Below are 23,076 nucleotides of genomic sequence, written 5' to 3' on the forward strand. Positions count from 1 at the left end.
GCTTCTTATATCTGCTTCTGTATTCAATCTGTTGCAGTATGCTGTTTTTGTTAAAATATATGAAGAAAATCTGACACACAGATATGTAGTTGGAAAAGGAAAAAGTATTAAAAAAATTTTTTTTTAATGTTTATTTTTGAGAGAGAGAGAGAGACAGGGTGCGAGCAGGGGAGGGACAGAGAGAGAAGGAGACACAGAATCCAAAGCAGGCTTCATGCCCTGAGCTGTCAGCACAGAGCCCAACGTGGGACTCAAACTATGAACCGTGAGATCATGACCTGAGCCTAAGTTGGGCGCTCAACCTACTGAGCCACCAGGCGCCCTAAAAGGAAAAAGTATTTTAATAGCCTTTTCAGATAATCACGGATCTTTTTTCGATACCATACCAAAACTTAACAAGGTTAGTTTCTGAAAGGTCAGTAGCAATATGGAATTTTAAACATATCAGTGAATTTTTTTGTACTTGGTTAGATTAAAATCCTTTTGTCTTTCTTGCACCTTGGTAGCTCTTTTACTCAAGCATAATTTGTATCATCATGTGTCGGTCATTTGGAAAATACCAGTTCACCAAATTATATGAATTTTCTAAATACTGATATTCTATGAAATATGAAATACAGCATAAACAGTCCACGTCTGTTAATGTTCCCTCCAGTCACATGCAGAATGTCGCTAAATCATGGGGAGCTATTAAGCTCACAGTGATAGATCCTAGTTTCCCCACAGTTCTGATTTTAACTTGAAAGCTCAACTTTTATTACAGGAGGCAAAGGCTGTCCATTGTTTTTCTTAAAGTGATGTGCTGCTTTTGTTCATATTCGAGAAGATGTCTGCCAAACACCCAAGCCTGAATTACCATAATTTGCCAGTCATTCTTCCCAGTAAACATGGTATTCCACACAAAAGACCTTGGTTCAGCTTGCAACTTAAACTACAGCACAAGGGCTTTTCCCAGGGTCACTTTTGTACTTCAGTGGTCGGCGGGGGTGCCTTCTGAGTGCTCGCTGTTTTGAAACACAGAATATTAACCAACCATGTATTAGTGATTGGGACTTAATGAAATTAATGATTTGTACTGCATCAAGAATATTCTTTTTTTTTTTTTTTTAATTTTTTTTTTCAACGTTTATTTATTTTTGGGACAGAGAGAGACAGAGCATGAACGGGGGAGGGGCAGAGAGAGAGGGAGACACAGAATCGGAAACAGGCTCCAGGCTCTGAGCCATCAGCCCAGAGCCTGACGCGGGGCTCGAACTCCCAGACCGCGAGATCGTGACCTGGCTGAAGTCGGACGCTTAACCGACTGCGCCACCCAGGCGCCCCTGCATCAAGAATATTCTTAAGTGAAGCTGGCGTATTTATTTATTTATAAAGTGGGCTCCACACCCATCATGGAGCCCAGTGCAGGTCTTGAACTCACAACCCCGAGATCAAGACCTGAGCGGAGATCAAGAGTTGGATGCTTAACTGACTGACCCACCCAGGTGCCCTGAAGCTGGCATTTAAAAAATTCCGACGAGTACCGGTACATTTTGGTACCAGTGCCTTCACTGGTGTGAAAGAGCTGAGGTTGACCCACTATTGCTTTTGTATCATTGATACAATTGTCAATATAGTAAGGAAGGCAAATAATGTCTTAGTATTATTATGAAAATAATTTTGACTCCATGGACCCCGTAGGAGGATTTCAGGGGAACTGACAGCTTACACTGTCATATTTAATGTGGATGCTTTAATAATCATGGATCATGATGTTAAATAGTTTAAAACCCATGTATATACAACTGGGTCTTGAGAAGTTGTGTCTGCTTTTTCATCTGTGGCTGCCCCAAGTCAGAAGAAGGACCAAGGCTATTATACAGTGGTATTAGCATTTGAGGAGGAGGAACATGGCATTAATTTGAACGCTATAGCATTTGTTTTTACTTTTTTTCCTCAGGAACAAGTGCTTCCTTGAGAGGATTCCTGAGAGAATTTGGTTGTTTTGATTTATAGGCTCATACAAAATACATATACTGTGACTCATCTGAATTAGAGTATCTTAAGGAAATTACGTGTAGCTGCTTGCCTTGCTCCTGCCTGGCTCCTATAAACTTTTACTGAATATCTAGTTTACACTGAGCTTATGCCAGGAATGAGAAAGAGTGGTTCCCAGCCTCCAGGAGCATAGAGGAGAGTGCTTGAATGCAGCGTGATGAGCGCCGTAGCAGAAGTTAGTGCGAGGTGCTCTGGGAAGCTTCGCAGGACAGGAGCTGTCTGTCGCAGGTGGTTTTAAAGGAAGTGTGCTGGTGCCTGGCAAGGAGCGGAGACATGAAGGAGAGGAGAACATAGTGCTTTGGGGGATAGGGAGTGGCCAGACGCCACGGTGGTAACACAGGCAGGGCTGGAGCTGGAGGCTGTGGCCGGAGAAGAGAAGGGTCTTGCTGGGATTTGATCTCATAGACCAGAGGTTCTCAAAGCCTAGTCCTCAGACCAGCAGCATTAGTATCTCTGTGGAACTGGTTAGAAATTCAGATACCTGGGCCTGGCCTTTAGACTTTCAGTGGCAAGTATTTTGGGTGGAGGTAGTCTGTTTAACTAGCCCTCTAGGGGACTGCCTAGGCCAGGGGAGAATAGACCAGGCTCTTTAGGTGGCCTTGAAATTTAGAAAGGTTACCCTGAGTGCCCTCTAGAAGGTGGGACGGTGTGGGGAAGTTAGGGACCGTGTGTTTTTGTGGATGTGATGCAGGCCTGGACTGATGGCAGTAGGAAGGAAGAGAGGGTGGATTTGCTGGAGATGGATTCTTTAGGACTTTATTGCTAGTCCTGTTGCTAGTCAAAACCTGAGGACACGGCTGCTCTTGGCTCCGTGACCTGCGAGCAGTCAGGGATGGGGCTTTTCAAGGCCCTTGCTTCTTGTGTCTTCAGGCAACATCTTTTACCCATAGTGAAAAAATCAATTCAGATAACTTGCCTGCACCTCTTCAGTCTCCTTTTTGAGGTGCCTATGCAACTATAACTAGGATGATGGCCCCTGGAGGGATAAAGTTGCACATGCGGGACCCAGAGTCTTAGAAAGGACGGCATGGTGTGGGAGAATAGAGGGGAGGATTTCATTCAGACACGCCCAGCTCCTAGCAAGTTGCATAAGTGTTACATGGCGTTCAGCCTCTTGTGTTGTGTGCTGTCCATAAGCTGGCTAGGTGTGCCCTTTTACTATGAGAGTTTTGGCAAGCAGTAGCTCCACTTGACATCTATATATGTGTGTGTAAAGATGGGGCCTCCCAGTTTCTGTTCAGCTAGAACTTCTCTTCTTTAGTGTGTTCAAGTTCTTTTGTTCATATCCTGTTTTGTTTTTACAGATTTGTAAGACTCCAGGGCCTTCAAGCTGTGATCAGTCAGACGGTTCCTGAAACGGCTGGGAAAGAGGTGCTTTGGTGCCCATCGAAGAGCGCATGTCTGTGCATATCTAAGCCCTTCTTTGTACACATACACGTTTACACAGGAAGACAGGCTCACTCTGGCGCACACTTGAAGAGTTTTACAACTGATGAAAATTAATGCAAGACTCAGATGGAGCAACCTGACGCTGTGGGGCTCAGGAGCCTGGGGGGAGGAGGACACGACTAGTGGTCAGTTTTCCACGTGCTCTTCGCGGTTGAAGAAAGTTTGCAGAAAGAAGAAAAGGAAACTTGCTCAGCTCAAGCCTCAGAAGCACCTCCCCAGGGTAAAAAGAGGGCTTGGTGAGAAGGTGGCCGGCAGTGAAGTGTGGCTTCAAGCAGCACAGGAGGGGTCATGCAGTGAGTTTTGCACTTTATTTTCTAGTGGTTTTGGTGATCTGGACAGACTTCAAAACTCTGGACTGAGAAGTAACTCTGGCTGTGTGGTCGTGACTTCAGGAAAGCAAGGTCAGGTATGATGGGACAAGTCTGAACAATGGACTGGTTCCTTTGCCTTTTTCAGTTAACTATATTCTCGACATTTTAATTTATTATTTCCCTTTTCCTTTTCTGTATCTATAGGATAACATTTCAAGGTAGCAGTTGAAACCAGTATTTGTAAAATAAATATCAAGGAACATCCAAGCAAAGCTGCTTTTCTTTGGACTGTACATGTGGCATTTGGAAGCAGTCTCTGAATGTGAGCAGGAGAGCACCCATCAGAAAACATGCTGACTCTTTAGGGAACAGTCTGGAAGAACCCGACTCTTGCCTGTATTTTCATTTTAAGGGATTCCCTTCCCTGTTGAGTCCAAGAAGACTTGCATATAGGAGGAAGATTACTTGATGGACTTAATTCTGAGATTAGTCTTTTCCTTCAAGATGGAAAAATATGTGATCTTTAGGAGCAGAAAGGGGAGAGGCAAATAGGGAGGGAGGAAGGAGACGGGACAAAAGAGACAGAATCCTGTAGTGAGGCCCGCTTTTGGCGGCAAGAGGATTTAGGATTCACTCAAGGCAAACACTTGTGCCACTTAAAGAGCTTTAGAACCTTCTGGCCCTGTGAGTGAAGGGATTTTCTTTCTCCGCCTCCATGACACCAAGGAGTGCACTGGTTTATCGGGGGGAGGTCAGATGGAGCCCAGCTCCTCACCAGGACATAGCCACCTGCCTGCTGGGAAGTCAGGCCGGGCCCTGAGGTGGGAAGTTTCTGGTTCTGAACAGTGGCAAGAGTCTTTTTCTTCCTGAACTTGGACTGCTGTCTGCACAAACTCTGGTCTGTTTTTGCACGGTTTGTGTGCCTTTTTTCCCCTTTATGCAATCTTTTTCAGCTTCAGCAGCAGAAATTTGTCTAGTTGAGAAAACATGCCAGACGGTGGCTTCAGAAGGAAGATGATCCCATGTGTTCTGTCTCTGCATCTGAAATTTTAAAGAGAAAATTCCAGCTCGAGGGATTCTTTAAAGCCTTAAGTTACTTGAAATCTATGTATTTGCAACCCTTTGTCTCTGGAATCATATTACACTAAACTGGAATCTCAGGCTGAACGAGAATAACCAAGTTGAGTTAAGAGAAGAAAACTTACTTTCTTGATCGGCACGTGTTAATGATGCTCTTCTTCCTCTAAGGACTTGAAAAGAAAAACAGACGCATGTTGTTTTTAAGCATTACCTTTTCTTAGCAGACTGCCATCATCTTTTCTAGAGGAATTTTTTCACTATGCATTTGGTGGATCTTTATAAAATACTGGCCTTCTGATTAGATCCAGGTCAGTCTTGATTAAAAGGGGTCAGGGAAAACAACGCAAGCCAACCACAGAAATCCAGTCAATCAACTAATGAAAAGAATTGGTTTAAGTTTCCTGGCATTCAGCATTACTATTTAAATAAAAGAGTTCACTGGAAAAAAGTATGTATGCAGCGGTGGAGCATGGGCCTGTCCTTTGCAGCGACTCCAACATCCTCTGCCTGTCGTGGAAGGGGCGCGTTCCCAAGAGTGAGAAGGAGAAGCCAGTGTGTCGGCGGCGCTACTATGAGGAGGGCTGGCTGGCCACGGGCAACGGCCGCGGCGTTGTTGGGGTGACCTTCACTTCGAGCCACTGCCGCCGGGACAGAAACACTCCCCAGAGAATAAACTTCAACCTGCGGGGCCACAATAGTGAGGTGAGCTGGGGCTTTGTTGCACTTTTGTCTGGTCACTTGTCGTGGTCTTTCTGAGCCCCCTCCCTGTGGATTCAGAATTTGCTTCATTTTCTCAACTTGCTGCCAAGGCAGACTTTTCAAACTCTGAATTCTGGTTTCTGTGTCCCAGTGGGAGCATGTTAAGGTGGACACAGTTCCTGCTGGCTTGTGTCCCTCTCCGAGTATGTCCATTCTCTTGGATGCCCCTCACTCTCCTTTCCCACCGGCAGGGATACCAGTGCAGCTTTCTGCCCAGGCTGAGAGGTTAGATTAGATGATTCTGACCAGTGTATCATGCGTGTCAGCCTTTTTGGTCACCCTGTATGCATAGCCAAGAGTTACTGGCCTGTGTCAGACTGGCAGTGTAAACAATGAAAGTAATGCCATCTTCACCTTGCACAGTTAAGATCTGCCTTGCTCTGTATGATGGTTTAACACCTAGCATGTATTTCTTGTACTTGGAGGTGCAAAAGAAAGGAATTCATTGGACAGAGGTGACAGAAGTAATTAATTGGACAAGAGCCATAGTTTTTCACATCTATTGGGTATATTATATTGAGGATATTATGCTGTGTATACATACATACATACAGATACCTCTGGACTTCTAAAACATAAACTGTCACTACATGTGAAATTCATTCAACCAGTGTTTATTGAGCAATGTTTAAGTGTTAGGTACTGTCTTGAAAAGAAGAGATGTACTTACATAGTGTGTTAACAGGATTCATGCTTCACTGTTCAATAGCTTATTTGTTTTCTAAGGTGGAATCCATCATAAAGCGTCCATATATGGCTATTGAATAGTTGTTGTAAAAGTGGGAGAATATTTTTGAAGTACATCATCATACAGTAAAGTGTATTCGTCTTAAGCTTACATCTCAGTGATCATTGACTTGTGCAGTCATCCATGTAACCTCCAACCAGATCAAGATGTAGAACATTTCCAGCATCCCTCACAGGTACCTGCTGGCCCTTCCCAGGTTGTGCACCCTGCTGAGAGGTGACCCAGATAAGTTGGGCCTGTGCTTGAACTTTGTGTTAATGTAAACTTCATGCTCATTGATCATATACCCTTTGTGTCTGGCTTTTCTCACTCACTGTGATATTTGTGAGATTCATCCCTGTTGTGTGTGCTATTAGTTTGTTCTTTTTGATTGATGTTGGTTTTCCATTCAAGGAAGAAACAATTATTCCATTTCTATATTGAAGAGCATGTGGGTTGCTTCCAGTTTTTGGCTGTTATGGCTAAACCTGCTCTGAACATTCGTGTCTTTTTATGGATCTGTGCATGCACAGTGTAATTTTCAGGTCGTGGTACAGGTATACATTTAAATCACCAATTTTCCAAAGTGGTAGTGCCATTTTATGCCCCCACCTATCAGTATATGAAAGTTTCAGTTGTATAAAAAGCTTCTTTTGAATTTGAATTTTTCATATAAAAAAGTTTCCCTTGTATAAAAAGCTTCTCTTGAATTTGAATTTGGTTGTATTTAAGGAATATTTTATGAATGCCTCTATACTTAACTGCACATACACACATGCACACATATACACATACATATGCATACATACACTTTTCATGCTTATGCCAAGCCTGGTCCTATTTTTGCACCACTGTGCATAGTGATGATCAACTTTATTGTTTTTAATGTTAATTTATTTTTTAGAGAGAGAGAGCGAGAGAGAGAGGGCAAGCACGCATGAGTGAGGGGAAGAAAGAGAGGGAGACAGAGGATCATAAGCGGGTTCTGTGGTGACAGCAGAGAGTGGGATGTGGGGCTCGAACTCACAAAACCGTGAGATACTGACCTGAGCTGAAGTTGGACACTTGACCAACTGAGCCACCCAGGTCCCCCAACGATCAACTTTCTTAAACTTAGAGATTTGACAGCCACTTTTGATTTAGAATCATTTTAGCACTGGGTGTTATATGGAAACCAATTTGACAATAAACTTCATATATTGAAAAAAAATCATTTATAACAATACTGAACATATTTAAGGATCTATACACTAATTCTAGTGAGAAAATGGCTAATTTTGCATTAGAGCCAATGAAAAGTCACTGCAGATCTTTTTTTTCCTTCCTTATGGATTCTTCACAAAAGGTGAGTTGGTAGGTTTGTGATCACTCCCTATGATATCATAATGATGGATGTAAAAGAGAACCGTGTTTTACTTCCCGGGGCGCTGGCATCTTCTCCCATTTCTGTTCCTTTGTTTCCATATGTCTGTTTCAAAAAGTTCTAGCCCTGTCACTTAACTAGTTGGTGTGGTCCTCTCCAAGTCACTCAAGTCATTAGTTTACACATAGTTAAATTGAAATAATAATTCTTTCAGAGTTGTTATAAGAATCTATCAGAATATTTTTGAAAGGGCTTTGAAAATGGTGAATGCCATGTATGTAAATGGTGATATTGAGTATCTCCTATACTCTCTTTACTTAATTATATTCTTTCCAGCCCTTGTAATGTTACTTAATACCCTTAAATTCTGTTACTAGTCATGAGGCTAGAGACGGCATTTTTAAAACTTTTGTTTCACAGTTAAGATTTGAAAACACATATGATTTGAGTCAGTAGATGCTTATTGTATCTCTGTCATGTTCTGGGTGCTGTGTATACTTGCCAACATGGAGCAGGATAAGTCATGGATTTTGCCTGATGGAGCCCACGGTCTAGCAGTAAAGGTGAGGTGTGTACCTGGATGTCTCTTTCTTCATGTGTTTCAGTTAAGCGTGGAAAGAAAGATTTGGGCCGTTCTGAGAATCAAGGCTGAGGTTTACCACAGATTTTGTTGTGAAGATGACCTTTGAATAGGGCTTTGAGAAATAGAATTTAGATAGTTTTTGTTTTTTTGTTTTTTTTTTTTTCTGAGTGATGCAAGAAGATTAAGCCACGTTCTGGCCTCAGAGAAGGATTTTCTCTCTTTGTGACATGAAGGTGCTGTGTTTCCCTTGGCTCCAGTCTGAGCATGTCTGTATTTACCTTATCACATCACGTGTATCCCCAGGAAGATGCTTTTGGAGTCTGGCTGGATGACAAGGACAAGGACCTATATATATGTATTATAATCCCTCGAACAAATCCTCCATAGTTGACAGGCAGTTGGCATTCTTTGTTCTTTCCCCACTTACAGTGTGGAATGTTTATTGTTTATATATACACTCTGGTTTGTGATGGGGATTTTATTCCTTGGGGCATTCTGTCCCCTGATTAATCCAATGGCAGAAGGTTTAAGCAAGGTGCTGCCTTCGTAGTCTGGCTGAACACAGTGCTCATGTGTAGCTGTTTCTGTGGTTAGTGTGTCACCATGCCGGCTGTACTCAAGTTTGAAAAGTTACATACTCGTATTCATGACCTGAGTTAAAGATAATCTGTTAGGGATTCACTTCATGTGGCTCTTCTGGTAAAGCAAGCATCTCTGTGTATTTGTGTGGGTGTGTTTTAGCATGCTAGGTGACTGTGTCTGTCTTCCTTCCCTTTTTGGACTTTTAAGTGTCCACCGTGTAGGCACATCGAACTCAGGGAGCATGGACCGCGTGCTGTTCTTTGGCTGTAGTCAGTGGTATAAGGCCCTCTTCAGTTGGGGCGGAAGTGGCTTGGGGCTGCCTTTAGAACTTTGGGTCTCTGGTGCTGTGCACAGGAGATTTGAAAGTTGTATAATTAAAGATACGAATTGCAAAGCCACAGTCCCTCAGCCCTTCTTCTACTTTTTCAGCGAAACTTGTACTATAATAAAAATGAAACAAACGATAGGAACTTAGCTAATTTTATATACCGGAAAGGAATTTAAAACGGTAAAATGTGCTTACTAGAGTTTGGTGGTTGGTCCTTTTTTTTTTTTTTTTTTTTAAGTTTATTTATTTATTTTGAGAGAGACAGAGACTGTACGAGTAGGGGAGGGGCAGACAGGGAGGGAGGGAGAGAGAGAATCCCAAGTAGACTCCTCAGTCAGCGCAGAGCCCGAAGCGGGGCTCACACTCACAAAACTGTGAGATTGTGACTTGAGCCGAAACCGTGAGTTGGACCCTTAACTGACTGAGCCACCCAGGCGCTCCAGTGGTGGTTGATCCGTTTTTGTCTGCCAGTGTTAGTAGTCAAGATTTTCTGAGTGGGGAAAATGGGATAAGAGGATCTTCTTAGTGAGACTGAGGCGGGGGGGGGGTGTGGAACAATATATAAATGAAGTAAATGTGGTATTTAAGAAATATATTTTTGGATTTCCGAAATGCAGTCATAGTTAACTTAATTTTCGTGGTGAGGGATGTGTCTTCTTTTTTAGACTAGACTTGAAAACGTAGGTGGTGGATGTGCTGGGGTGCAGAGCATCTCAGTGGGGCAGAGGATGATGCCTTGGGGGCCACAGTGGCTGGTAATGCCTTTGCGGGGGATGGGGTTGGGGCATGAGCTGCATCTCAGAGCCCCTTTGGGTTCTGGACACATTTGAGAGCCCATGCTCAGCAGGCCACTGCTGGGCTTTGGCCCCACAGTGACCAAGGAGCAGTTCCTGCCCAGGTGACCTACATGTCAGAGGACTTGATAATGGTTTGTATGGAGATAATGTTGGTGACAGTTTATGTCTGTTATTTTATTGAACTCTTGCAACGACTCTCTACAGCCCTGTTTTATCTTCTACATAGCTGAGGAATCTGAGGTTCAGAGATGTTCTGAAAGTTGTCCCAGGGATAGAGCTAGATAATGATGGCAGACCAGGGATAGAGTTCATGCCTGACTGTTTTTCCTTCTGTAAGACACTGCTTCACAAAAGGTGAGCCACAGTGATCAGAGAAAGAGTTATGAGTAGCTGGCATATGTTCTGGATGGCGAAGAGTTTGGTGAAGTATTGGGGCATAGTGCAAGGCAAAGGCTGGACCCTGAGTAGTCATGATGAGGAAGCAATAGTGATGAATGTTCATGGAATGAAAGAAGGCAATACTTTTGGCTTTGGTTGCACTCTAGGACCATTAGAAGACTGTTGTAGTCAAAAAGAAGTGTTGAAAAAAATCAAATGTGGGTATAAAGGTGATGATTTTGTTCAGTGCATTTTTCCACCAAGATAGAAATCTGAGTTGACAGTATTGACTTATTTTGGAATTTATTTAGTTAATTTAATTTTTATTATATATTTATAACATTATGTGTATTTGTAATTATTTTTTAAAAGTTTATTTTGAGAGAGAGATTGAGCGTGAGCCAGGGGAGGGGCAGAGAGAGAGAGAATCCCCAGCAGGCTCTGCACTGACAGCTCAGAGCCTGAGGCAGGGCTCAATCTCAGGACTGTGAGATCATGATGGGAGCTGAAATAATAGTCATGTGCTCAACCGACTGAGCCACCCAGGTGCCCCTATTTATGTATTTATAGTTTTAATTTATTATGGAAATAACAGTCTTCAAGAAGTAGCATCTAAACATGTCACTGTGATACTGTGATAGTGTATGAATGGCCCTAGTTAGATTTTCTTTCTTTCTTTCTTCCTTTTAAAAAAAAATTTTTTTTAATGTTTGTTTATTTTTGAGAGACAGAGTGCAAGTTGGGGAGGGGCAGAGAGAGAGGGAGACACAGAATCTGAAGTAGGCTCCAGGCTCCGAGCTGTCAGCACAGAGCCTGACGCGGGGCTTGAACTCACAAACCGTGAGCTCGTGACCTGAGCCAAAGTCAGATGTTTAACCGACTGAGCCACCCAGGTGCCTCTTTTTTTTTTTTTTTTTTTTAAAGAGAGAGTGTAAGCAGGGGAGAGAGGGGCAGAAGGGATAGGTATGTATATATATATATATATATATATATAGAGAGAGAGAGAGAGAGAGAGAGAGAGAGAGAGAGAGAGAGAGAGAGAGAGAGATTCTCTCAAGCAGGCTCTATGCTGAGTGTGGATCCCATGACCTTAGGATCATGACCTGAGCTGAAATCAAGAATTCAACGCTCAACCTACTGACCCACCCAGGCATGCCCCTAGTTAGACTCTTGAGATAAGAGAATAACCAATTATAGATGGAAGGTGTATTTGAAAAACAGCCCTTGTAAATTGGTCTTATGAGTTGTTTCTTTGAACAGGGAACTGTTCTAGCAAAGAGGCAGAAATAGGACTATTTCTGTATGTTAAGGTTAGAATTTTGTTCCACCTAACTGGCTTATTAGCTATTTTTACATCAGAGCTCAGTAGTGTGAGTTCATCTTTATCACAGTAATACTTACACATGGGTAAATGCTAATTATGAAAAATAGCAGTGTTATAACTTCTTTCTCCTTTCCCCACCTCCTGTCCTGGCTATTCACTGAAGGCTGTATTATTACCTTTTTGATTAATCCGTCTTGGGATTTGTCTGCTGGGGCTTCTTTCCTGTCTTGGCAGGTGAAGATTTAGCTCTCCCTTCCATGATCACTCAGCCCAACTTTGCCTTGCAAGCTAATCATCCCAGTATTTCACTATTATAATGGGTTAACTCATTATTAAGTGTGTACATTATTTAAACTGTGTCAGTATTGTGCCAGGCGAGTCACATTGGATACTGTAATTATATTTCCTTAACTGTTGAGCATTTTTTCTCTTTGTGATAAAAGTAGTCTTATTTAGTGTAGTTTCTTTACCTGTTGTGAATCTTACAGCATCTTCAATACATTTCTACACATTCAAACCAATAAGACAATTTATTGGCTCTTTTTGTGTTCCGTTTCTTTCCTGGAGAGCTCCATCTGGGAGCTCTTTGTCCTCCTGCTGTCCTGCAGACTTCCTGCACTCCCCTTTTATCATCACCTTGAGAATTCCCTTTGCCCCTTCTGCTGGATCTCATTTCTTTGATCTTGTATCTTTGTCTTTTTTGGTTTAACTTGTTATTTTGTTCGAGTGCAATTTCCGGTATCTTCCTAAGAAAGACCCTTGTAAGTTAAAAATTTTCAAGACTTGTGTGTCTAAAAATGTCTTAATTCTGCCTTCACTCTTGACTGATAGTTTGTGTAGGTATAGATTTTTAGTTGCTTCTGAATTTCAAAGGCATTTTTCCATAGTCTTCAAACTTGGAGAGTTATTATTGAGAAGCATAGTAGTTAAGGCCCTGAAGCTAGACTCTGAATCCTGTTTAAATATATTATTTAATTTTCCCATACTGTTAATCTTCTCATTTGTGAAATGGTTTACAGATAGTACTTTACTCACGTAAGTTTGTTGTAAGGAATAAATGAGTAACTGTATGTAAAGGATTTAGAACAGTGCCTGGTACCTCATGAGGGCTTTGTAAATTAGTTACTATTATTATTATTATTACTCTAAATCATCTATATGTGATCTGTTTAAAATATCTGGAAGTTTTGGCATCTGCTCTTTTTGGTAGATATGCTGAAATTTCACAATGATGTTTAAAAGTAATGTACTGTGAAGCTGTTTGGCACCTCTGTGTAGGTGTATATATGACCAGGTGTTTCATCCAGTGGAGTTTACTGTGGAATAATCTGGGGGATAACTGACTGTTTTGTTTCTAACCGTCAAATGTCGGCATCCAAGCATATTTCTTTTTTTTTTTTATTTTTTTATTTTTATTTTTAAAATTTATTTTTTAATTTACATCTAAGTTAGTTAGCATATAGTGCAACAATGATTTCAGGAGTATATCCTTAATGCCCCTTATCCATTTAGCCCATCCCCACTCCCACAACCCTTCCATCAACCCTCTGTTAGTTCTCCATATTTAAGAGTCTCTCATTATGTTTTGTCCCCCTCCCTGTTTTTATATTATTTTTGCTTCCCTTCCCTTGTGTTCTTTTGTTCTGTGTCCTAAAGCCCTCATATGAGTGAAGTCATATGACATTTGTCTTTCTCTGACTAATTTTGTTTAGCATAATACCCTCTAGTTCCATCCACTTAGTCGTGAATGGCAAGATTTCATTCTTTTTGATTGCTGAGTAATACTCCATTGGAGATATATATATATATATACACACACACACACACACACACACACACACACCACATCTTCTTTATCCATTCATCCATTGATGGACATTTGGACTCTTTCCATACTTTGCCTATTGTTGATAGTGCTGCTATAAACATTGGGGTGCATGTGCCCCTTCGAAACATCATACCTGTATCCCCTGGATAAATACCTAGTAGTGCAATTGCTGGGTCATAGGGTAGTTCTATTTTTGATTTTTGAGGAACCTCCATACTGGTTTCCAGAGTGGCTGCAACAGTTTGCATTCCCACCAGCAGTGCAAAAGAGATCCTCTTTCTCTGCATCCTCGCCAACATCTGTTGTTGCCTGAGTTGTTAATGTTAGCCATTCTGACAGGTGTGAGGTGGTAACTCATTGTGGTTTTGATTTGTATTTCCCTGATGATGAGTGATGTTGAGCATTTTTTCATGTGTCGGTTGGCCATCTGGATGTCTTCTTTGGAGTAGTGTCTATTTATGTCTTTTGCCCATTTCTTCACTGGATTCTTTGATTTTTGGGTGTTGAGTTTGAGAAGTTCTTTGTAGATTTTGGATACTAACCCTTTATCTGATATGTCATTTGCAAATATCTTCTCCCATTCTGTCAGTTGCCTTTTAGTTTTGCTGATTGTTTCCTTCACTGTGCAGAAGCTTTTTATTTTGATGAGGTCCCAGTAGTTCATTTTGCTTTTGTTTCCCTTGCCTCCAGAGATGTGTTGAATAAGAAGTTGCCGTGGCCAAGGTCAAAGAGATTTTTGCCTGCTTTCTCCTCAAGGATTTTGATGACTTCCTGTCTTACATTTAGGTCTTTCATCCATTTTGAGTATATTTTTGTGTCTGATGTAAGAAAGTGGTCCAGGTTAGTTTTTCTGCATGTTGCTGCCCAGTTTTCTCAGCACCACTTGATGAAGAGACTGTCTTTATTCCATTGGATATTCTTTCCTGCTTTGTCAAAGATTAGTTGGCCATACATTTGTGGGTCCATTTCTGGGTCCTCTATTCTGTTCTATTGATCTGAATGTCTGTTTTTGTGTCAACCAAGCATATTTCTTTGGGGTTGTTCAGTTTCTCTAGATAAGGCCCTTCTAGTCACATGCCTGTGAATTTACTTCTGCTGCCAGCATTCCAAGAGCTAAGGGTGTGTGTGTGTGTGTGTGTGTGTGTGTGTGTGTGTGTGTGCTGGGGCAGAGGTAGTGATGGGAGGAAGAGAAGGAGCTAATATTCATTTAGTGCTTGCTGTATGTTAGACACCTTTCTAAGAGCTTTAACTCATATAATCTTGACATCAACTCCATGATTTTGAACGTAGTATCATCGTATTTTATAGCTGAGGAAACTGAGGTACAGAGACGTTAAACAGCTTGCCCAGTAACACATCTCTCCTAATTGACAGAGCTGAGACTGAACCAGGGGCCCCTCAGATTCCATACTCACTCTTAACCTCTTGGAAGGTCACCCAAGTTTCAGTCCTTATCACCATCTTCACTGTGTCAGGTACCGAAAGCTGCTCTCTGTGGCTCTGCCAGGTGAATGAGCCATCAGCATCTGATGCTGGAGGGAGCAGCCTTACCTGATTTCCTCAAGAGTGCTCCGAGGGCAGGAGCATCCTCCCCCAGTGTGGGCACCTGCGTTGACCTGACTTGTGTGTGGCTTTTCTCCCAGCACCTAGTTCCTGAACCTTTCCAGGCTTTCTGCTCCTGGGCACCTCTCTGCAGGCACTCAGTTTGGCCTCACTCTGTTCTGTGTATCCACTTGCCACTCCTTATCCATTTTCTATCTTCATATGTATGGTTTGGACACCACTGAATATGGCCTTTGTGTTTGTTTTTCATGGTTCTTGTTGTGAGCTGATTTCTAAGAGAAGGATTTTAGGATTGTCTTTAGTTTGACATCTTAAATCAGAAATCCCTTGTTAAAATATTTTTAAACGTTCTTAGAAGCATTAAATACAGATTTATTTTCCCCAAACTAAAACCAGAATATAATAGAATTATATTTTACTAAGAAAATAGATTTGTCAAAATAATGGCATTGTTTATTTTTTTTCCTTTAGAGATTAAAACTTTTTTTTTCTCCTAATAGAAATAAATAATGATGGCTGCAAGTAACTTAGACATGGAAATCACGGTCTTTTTGGTGTATTTTTGCTAGAGAGAATGAGAGAGGGATGTGGATAGAAGGCAATCATTTTTTTGGTAATAGCCTTGTAGGGAAGCAGATTCAAACTACATCATGTCAAAATGAGAGTAAATGAGATTATTGCTGGAGTTCTGGGCAGATAAATATTTCCCCAGCTATAGAATCTGTTCATGATATATTAATAGGTGAGCTTGTGGATTCTTAAGCCAGACTGTCTCTGTGCTGTGGCTGTATTCTCCACAAGGGAACAATAACACCTGCCTCCAAAGGTGGCCGCGGTGACTGAATTTGGAGTCCACAGATAGTGTACATGAAAGAGTTCACTAAGTCTTTGTTCTTGTTTAATTATTATTAGGCTCACTGCCCTCCTTGAGTATTTTACCCACCTGCATTTCCTTCCAAGGCTAAAACAATGGAGCCACAGCCTCACTGTTGAGAAGTGGCCTCATGATTGCAAAATTCAGGAATGGAATGTGAGGTGGGAGGCAGGTAAGAGGTTAGGAACAAGATGGGGAAGTGTCCTTGGTGGGAGGGAGGGTAGGCTCATGCCGGTAGTTTTGCTGTAGTTTGGGATTCTGGAACGCTGGACACCTCATCTGTATTGCTTCCTTGTCTGTAAGGCATTCTTGACTTTGTTTTAAGCAGAGCTCACTCATCCTGCCTACTTCCATCTGAGTTCACAGAACCTGACTTGTGGCTTCAGGTGTAGTGGGGCCATCTGTTGATCCTTCAGCAGGGATGGCACAGGCATAATGCAGAAATTGATCCATGGTGCACTGGGCAATGGGTATCATTCTAATAGGAGGTTTGTGTCTAGAGTTGATTAAAGTTGTCTCTCTGGGATGTGGTGGGGACGGGCTGGGGAAGGTGCGGGAAGGGAGAGAGAGAACACTAGGATCTGTGCTGTGCGCAGTTTGGTATTTCTCATTGGGTCCACCCACATGCTTGACTCCGAACTTCCAAAACAAACATGCCTGTGCATTTTGCCCAAGATTATACTGCTGGGTATTTTTGTTGTACCTTCTGGCAACCTACCTTTGGTTTCTCTTCCTCATTGTTGCTGTTTTATGGAATCTTTACTGGCGTTTGTTGTTTTTTCCACTTGGCCTACTTAGATTTGGTCTACTAAATGCAGAGGAAATTGTCTCTGTCCCAGGGGCCTTTCTCTGTCCTGGAGTAACCCTCCTGTTCAAGCTCACCTCCAACCCCTTCTCACTGCATGTGACCCCACAACAGTGCTCAAGACAAAAACCAATTCTATCTGTCTTACCTCTGTTCTCTTTGTTTCTTAGATTTTAGAATTTAAGGACATGTTCGTTAATCAGAGCCTTAAAATAGAAGAATAAATAACCTTGGAAATAATATAGTTTTCAGTAAGGTCTACTTTGTAAACTTCTTGGTAGCAGAAATGTTTAATGGCTTTGTTTATAAGATGCTATAAGTTAATGTTTAGGACCTGGAAGATTTTTTTTTTTTTTTTTAACATTTATTTATTTTTGGGACAGAGAGAGACAGAGCATGAATGGGGGAGGCGCAGAGAGAGAGGGAGACACAGAATCGGAAGCAGGCTCCAGGCTCTGAGCCATCAGCCCAGAGCCCGACGCGGGGCTCGAACTCACAGACCGCGAGATCGTGACCTGGTTGAAGTCGGACGCTTAACCGACTGCGCCACCCAGGCGCCCCAGGACCTGGAAGATTTTATTCATTTGACTCAAAACAAAAATGCAAACAAACAGGTCTGATCTCTCCATTTACTTGATATTTTCATGATTTTACATTTTATTTTTCTGTCTTCAGGAAATTTACTACAGATGGCATTTGTGACTAATTAGGGAATTACCTAAACAACATGGCCAAAGAGCTCTTTCCTGTCTGCTAGGCCTTAAAATTTTTTCTTTCCCCTTACTTGTGCCATACAAAAAGCCTAATTGTCTACCTTATTTTCAAGATTGAAATCATTTTAGGGTAGTCAGGATCTGTAATGTAAATTAACATTTTCACCTAGTAATGAAATACTTGTTTAAGAGATCAGTACCTCTTTTTTTTTTTTAAGCATTATTGTATTTTAGATCAGCAGTGTGCAATAGAAATATGATATGAGCCACATATGTAATTTAAAATTTTTAAGTGGCTACATTAAAAAGTAAAAAAAGAATAGATGAAATTAATTTTAGTAATGTTTTATATAACTCAATATATCTAAATATTATTTCAGCATATAATCAGTATAAAAACTATTAATGAGATAACGTTCTTTTTTTCATATTGAATCTTTGAAATCTGGTACATCTCAATTCCAATTAACCACATCTCAAGTGCTCAATTGCCACAAGTGGCTAGTGGTTACCATTTAGTTTTGGACAACATTGTTTCTTTTTGAGGATTGTGGTAGAGCTGCATGCTTATTCCAGAGAAGTTTTTTATGTATGTTTTAGAACCTTGGAGAAAAGGCATTTAAAAACCTTTTTATTTGGAAATAATTTCAGACTTACATCAAACTTGCAAGAAAGTTCACTCAGTCTTTACTCATATTCACCTATTGTTAACCTGAACTCATTTCTCATTTGGACTGTTTCCCTCCTTCCTATGCTCTGTGTGTGTGTGTGTGTGTGTGTGTGTGTGTGTGTGTGTGTATATGTGTGTCCCTCCCAAACCATTTGAGAATATATTATAATCATGATCTTTAATCCCGAAATATTTAAGTGTATATTTACTAAGAATAAGGACATTCTGTCACATAACCACATTAATACAGTTACCAACTTCAGGAAATTCAACATTAATTCAGTACTTTAATGTACTGTCTGTATTCCTCTTTTGTTAAATTTTTTCCTCTAGTACAGGATCCGGTTTAGGATCACATATTTCATTTAGTTTTCATGTATCCTTTATTTAAGCCCCTTTAATCTGGAAAAGTTCTTCAGGTTTTTTGTTTTTGTTTTATGACATTGAAAGTTTGGAAGAACACTCCCTCTTTCATAGAATGTTCTGCATTTGGAGTTTGTCTGATTTTTGTTATTAAATTCAGGTTAATCATCCCCAGCTGAATCCTCCATAAGTGATATTGGATGTTGTATCCTTCTTAGGGTATCACGTGGAGGCACACAGTATCCATCTGCCCCTTGTTGCTGATGTTAATTTTGATCTGATTTTCCTGTTGTGTAGTTACTGTGTTTTTCCCCTTGCATTTATAAGCAGTTGGTGGGAGGACACTTTAAAACCATGCACATATCAGGGCATTTGGGTGGCTCAGTTGGTTAAGCGTCTGACTCTGGATTTTGGCTCAGGTCATGATCTCATGGTTCATGAGTTTGAGCCCCTGTTGGGCTCTGAGCTGACAGTGTGGAGGCTGCTTGGGATTCTCTCCCTCTTTCTCTCTCTGCCCTTCTATCTCTCTCTCTCACTCTCAAAAATAAATAAACATTAAAAAAACAGGGGCGCCTGGGTGGCGCAGTCGGTTAAGCGTCCGACTTCAGCCAGGTCACGATCTCGCGGTCCGTGAGTTCGAGCCCCGCGTCGGGCTCTGGGCTGATGGCTCAGAGCCTGGAGCCTGTTTCCGATTCTGTGTCTCCCTCTCTCTCTGCCCCTCCCCCGTTCATGCTCTGTCTCTCTCTGTCCCAAAAATAAATAAACGTTGAAAAAAAAAATTTAAAAAAAAAAAAAAAAACAAAAACTATGCACATATCCTGTTCCTTGTTAGAATTTCCTACATGGATGTATCATCCATTGATTCTTGCTTTAACCAGCCTTTACTGTGACAGTTGCAAAATGATGATTTTCAACTCCAGTTTTTCCTGCACATATGGATATTCTCTGTAAGCAAGAGCTCCCTCTTCTCCCCTGTTCATCCATTCATTCCTCCATCCACCTACCTGTCTGTTACCAGTATGAACTCATGGATTTCATTTTTTTTCTTCAGTACGTATTGAGCTTAATTATACCCAGTTTTGTTCTTACTGTTCTAGATTTGGTCATGGAAGTTCCTTTAGGCTTCTGTGTTCCTTTGATACACTCCAGTCATTGGGGGCACCTCTTTACCTTGGGACATAACAGGATGTTCCATCGTCATCTTGAACATAACTTGCTCCAGTCATTTCCAGAGAAACAGTCATTTCTCTGAGGACGAGATCTGCTTTTCTGTGGGTGTGGTGGTGGGGGGTATGGTATTAGAAACCAAGATCTAGCCTGTAGGTATACTCATCGCTACTGGGGTGTCACTGCCACTGGGCTCTTTCAGTGGATACATACTTATAAATATACATACTGTAGAGGCCTGGTCCAGTCAGGAGATAGCAACCACACAGTGGAAACAAGGAAAGTTTAACCTAAAAATTAAAACTCGTAAAAGAGTAAGTATAAGATACAAAGAAACTATATGGGACCCTAGGACTGAGAGTGATGACCCTGGGAAGGACAAGCTTGGAAGGGGGTTCAAATCTCATTGGAAAAAGTGTGGTTCATCCCAACAGATAGCAAAGAAGTTGGTTGGCTTAGCCAGGCTGGAACTGGTCTGGAGGAAAGTGCTAAACAACCCTCTGGAGGGCAGTTAGAGGAGCAGGTGATCACCAGCTGATGATGTGTTATGCAGGGGTAGTCTGGAGGCAGAAGGCTCTCAAAGTGAATGGGTCACATGGGGGCTTGGAGCAAGGGTGCTTACAGAAAGAATGACCGCTCAATGTGTGACCTTCCAGGCCATGAACAGGTGGGAGAACAGGTGATAGGGGCTCTGGTTTCTGTGTTGAGAGGACCGCAGAAATGTCACTAGCCAAAGGCCAAGAGGTCACAAGAGGGACTGTGTTCTGAGCCAGTAGCTGTGGCAGTTTCCACTGGATTCTATCACGACCACCCAGTATCCCCCAACCCCAAGACCTTTGGGAATTCTTTTCCCCTACTGTGTCCCTCCAGTGCCATCTACTGAGAGAGCTTAACATCATGCTCACATTAAAGGAGAAATGTTTAATGGAATTACACTGTTATTATTACAGAGCAGACACTGAAGGGTGCATTTGGAGCTGAGAGGTGATAAACTGACACACACATACATACAAATCCATATATATACACATATGCACATGGATATGCATATATGTATATGTAGAAATGATCAGTTTACACCAGTATTTCCAATTCCAACCACCCTCATGGCTTCCTCCATTTAATATTTGTATTTTTTCTTCCCTAGTTTGTGGAATTTCATAATACATCTGAAATAGTGTCAGAATTTCTTCACCCATACTAATACAAAAAATAAACTTACTTAAAGAGATGTTACGGACTGAATGTGTTTTGCCAAAATTCATATATTGAAGCCCTGACCCCCAATGTGATAGTATTTGGAGGTGGAACCTTAGGGAGGTGGTATAGTTAGATGAGGCCATGCAAGTGAGGTTCTCATGATGGGATTAGTCCCCTTGTAAAAAGAGACCCTAGAGAGCTTGCTCTCTCTTTAGCGTACAAAGAAAGAGGTCAGGTGAGCACACAGTGAGATATTGGCTATGTAGAAGCCAACAGAAGATGCCTCATTATGAAACCTACTTTGCTGAAACTTTGAACTTGGACTTTCAGCCTCAGGAACTGTGAGATATAAAATTTTGGTTGTTTAAGTGGTTCAGTCCATTGTATTTTGTTACGACTGCTGAGCTAAGAGGGAAGAGCTCAGAATCTGCCTGTCGGGCTTCCCCTGAATGCCGTCTACCCCCAGACCGGGGCCAGATAGGTAACTACTGATGTTCTTAAAGTGCTTGCATTAATTCCCCTCTATATTGTCTTCAGTTTAGTTAAGTAATTAATCTGAAATACAGTTGTGTTTGTTTCAGTTTTATTTTCGTTTTTGAGTTTTTCCTCTTTCCATTCTTGTTGATTTTATTTTAAGTATGTAGAATATTAACATGCATTGAGAAGTAGAAACCACATTAAGAGATGTACTCGGAGAACTTAACACTCCTTCCCTTATCTCTTCCACTGCCTCCACCTACCCACCTTATAAATACTTTGTGGGGCATCTGGGTGGCTCAGTCGGTTAAGCGTTCGACTCTTGATTTCAGCTCAAGTCTTGATCTCAGGGTCGTGAGTTCAAGCTCTGTGCTGGGCGTGAAGCCTACTTGAAAAAAAATACTTTGTTTTCTGATTTTTGTTTGCCTTCTGTAAAAATAAGTGTGTGTCTCTGTCTCCTCTGCCCCCGTGTGTGTGTGTGTGTGTGTGTGTGTGTGTGTGTGTGTGTATTTCTTTAAAAAAATTTTTTTTCTTAATGTTTTTATTTATTTTTGAGACAGAGAGAGACAGAGCATGAGCAGGGAAGGGGCAGAGAGAGAAGGAGACACAGAATCGGAAGCAGGCTCCAGGCTCTGAGCCATCAGCACAGAGCCCGATATGGGGCTCAAACTCACAGACTGTGAGATCATGACCTGAGCCGAAGTCGGATGCCCAACCGACTGAGCCACCCAGGCGCCCCATGTATTTCTTTTTTAAATGTTTATTTATTTATTTTGAGAAAGAGAGAGATAGTGAGGGGGGAGGGGCAGAGAGAGAAGGAAAGAGAGAATCCCAAGCAGGCTCCCCTCTTTCAGTGCAGACCCCGATGCAGGGCTTGAACCCATGACTGTGAGATCATGACCTGAGCCGAAATCAAGATTTAGATGCTTAACCAAATGAGCCCCATCTCTCTCTATATTTGTAATGTTTTCTTATTCCCTCTTCTTTGACAAAAGAGCATAATACATATGCGTTTTTGCCTGTTATATTTAGCTATAAGTGACCTATAACATTGTATTAGTGTTAGGTGTGTGTATGTGTGTATCTTTGCTTTTTTGTACTTTGCTTTTCTACTTAACATCTGGAAGTGACTCCATGTCAGCTCATGCAGATCGTCCACAGCTTGTTTTACAGCCCACAGCACTCTGCTGTATGTATGTGCCAGGGCTCATCAGTCTCCAAGTTTGAATATTTAGGGAGTTTCCTGTAGTTCGTAATTACACATAATACTGCAGTGAATAACTTGTGCATATGTATTTTCATATTACTGGAGAAGTATCTTCAGGGTAAGTTCTTAGATGTAGGATTGCTGAGTTGAAATGTGAAAACATATGTAGTTTTGTTACATATTGCCAAACTCCCTTCCGTAATGGTAGAGCTATTTTGCATTCCTACCAGCAATGTATGAAAATACCTTTGCTCCCACAGCTTCACCAACAGAGTGTATTATCAAGCTTTTAAACTTTTACCAATCTGCTAGATAAGAAATGGCACCTCAGAATAGTTTTAATTTGAATATCTTGTATTATAAGTGAAGCTGAACATGTTTTCAAATATTTAAGGGCCATTTTTGTATCTTACGAGTTGTCTAGTCACATCTTTTGTCTTATTTTTCTGTAGGATTTTTAATCACTTTGCCTTCTTCAAATTTTAAAAGTT

At 41.4% G+C, this 23,076-nt stretch overlaps 1 protein-coding gene across 1 annotated transcript in view; it reads left to right on the forward strand.

Moving 5' to 3' along the window:
• Positions 1 to 23,076, forward strand: part of TULP4 (TUB like protein 4) — a 242,614-nt gene that overhangs the window by 62,573 nt on the left and 156,965 nt on the right. Inside the window, 2 exon segments of the mRNA XM_030316699.1 lie at positions 3,342 to 3,887; positions 4,002 to 5,579. Of these exon segments, the coding sequence (XP_030172559.1) occupies positions 5,328 to 5,579 (252 nt within the window). The 5' untranslated portion in view covers positions 3,342 to 3,887; positions 4,002 to 5,327.

Source organism: Lynx canadensis, chromosome B2 (assembly GCF_007474595.2).
Source record: "Lynx canadensis isolate LIC74 chromosome B2, mLynCan4.pri.v2, whole genome shotgun sequence".
Taxonomy (NCBI): domain Eukaryota; kingdom Metazoa; phylum Chordata; class Mammalia; order Carnivora; family Felidae; genus Lynx; species Lynx canadensis.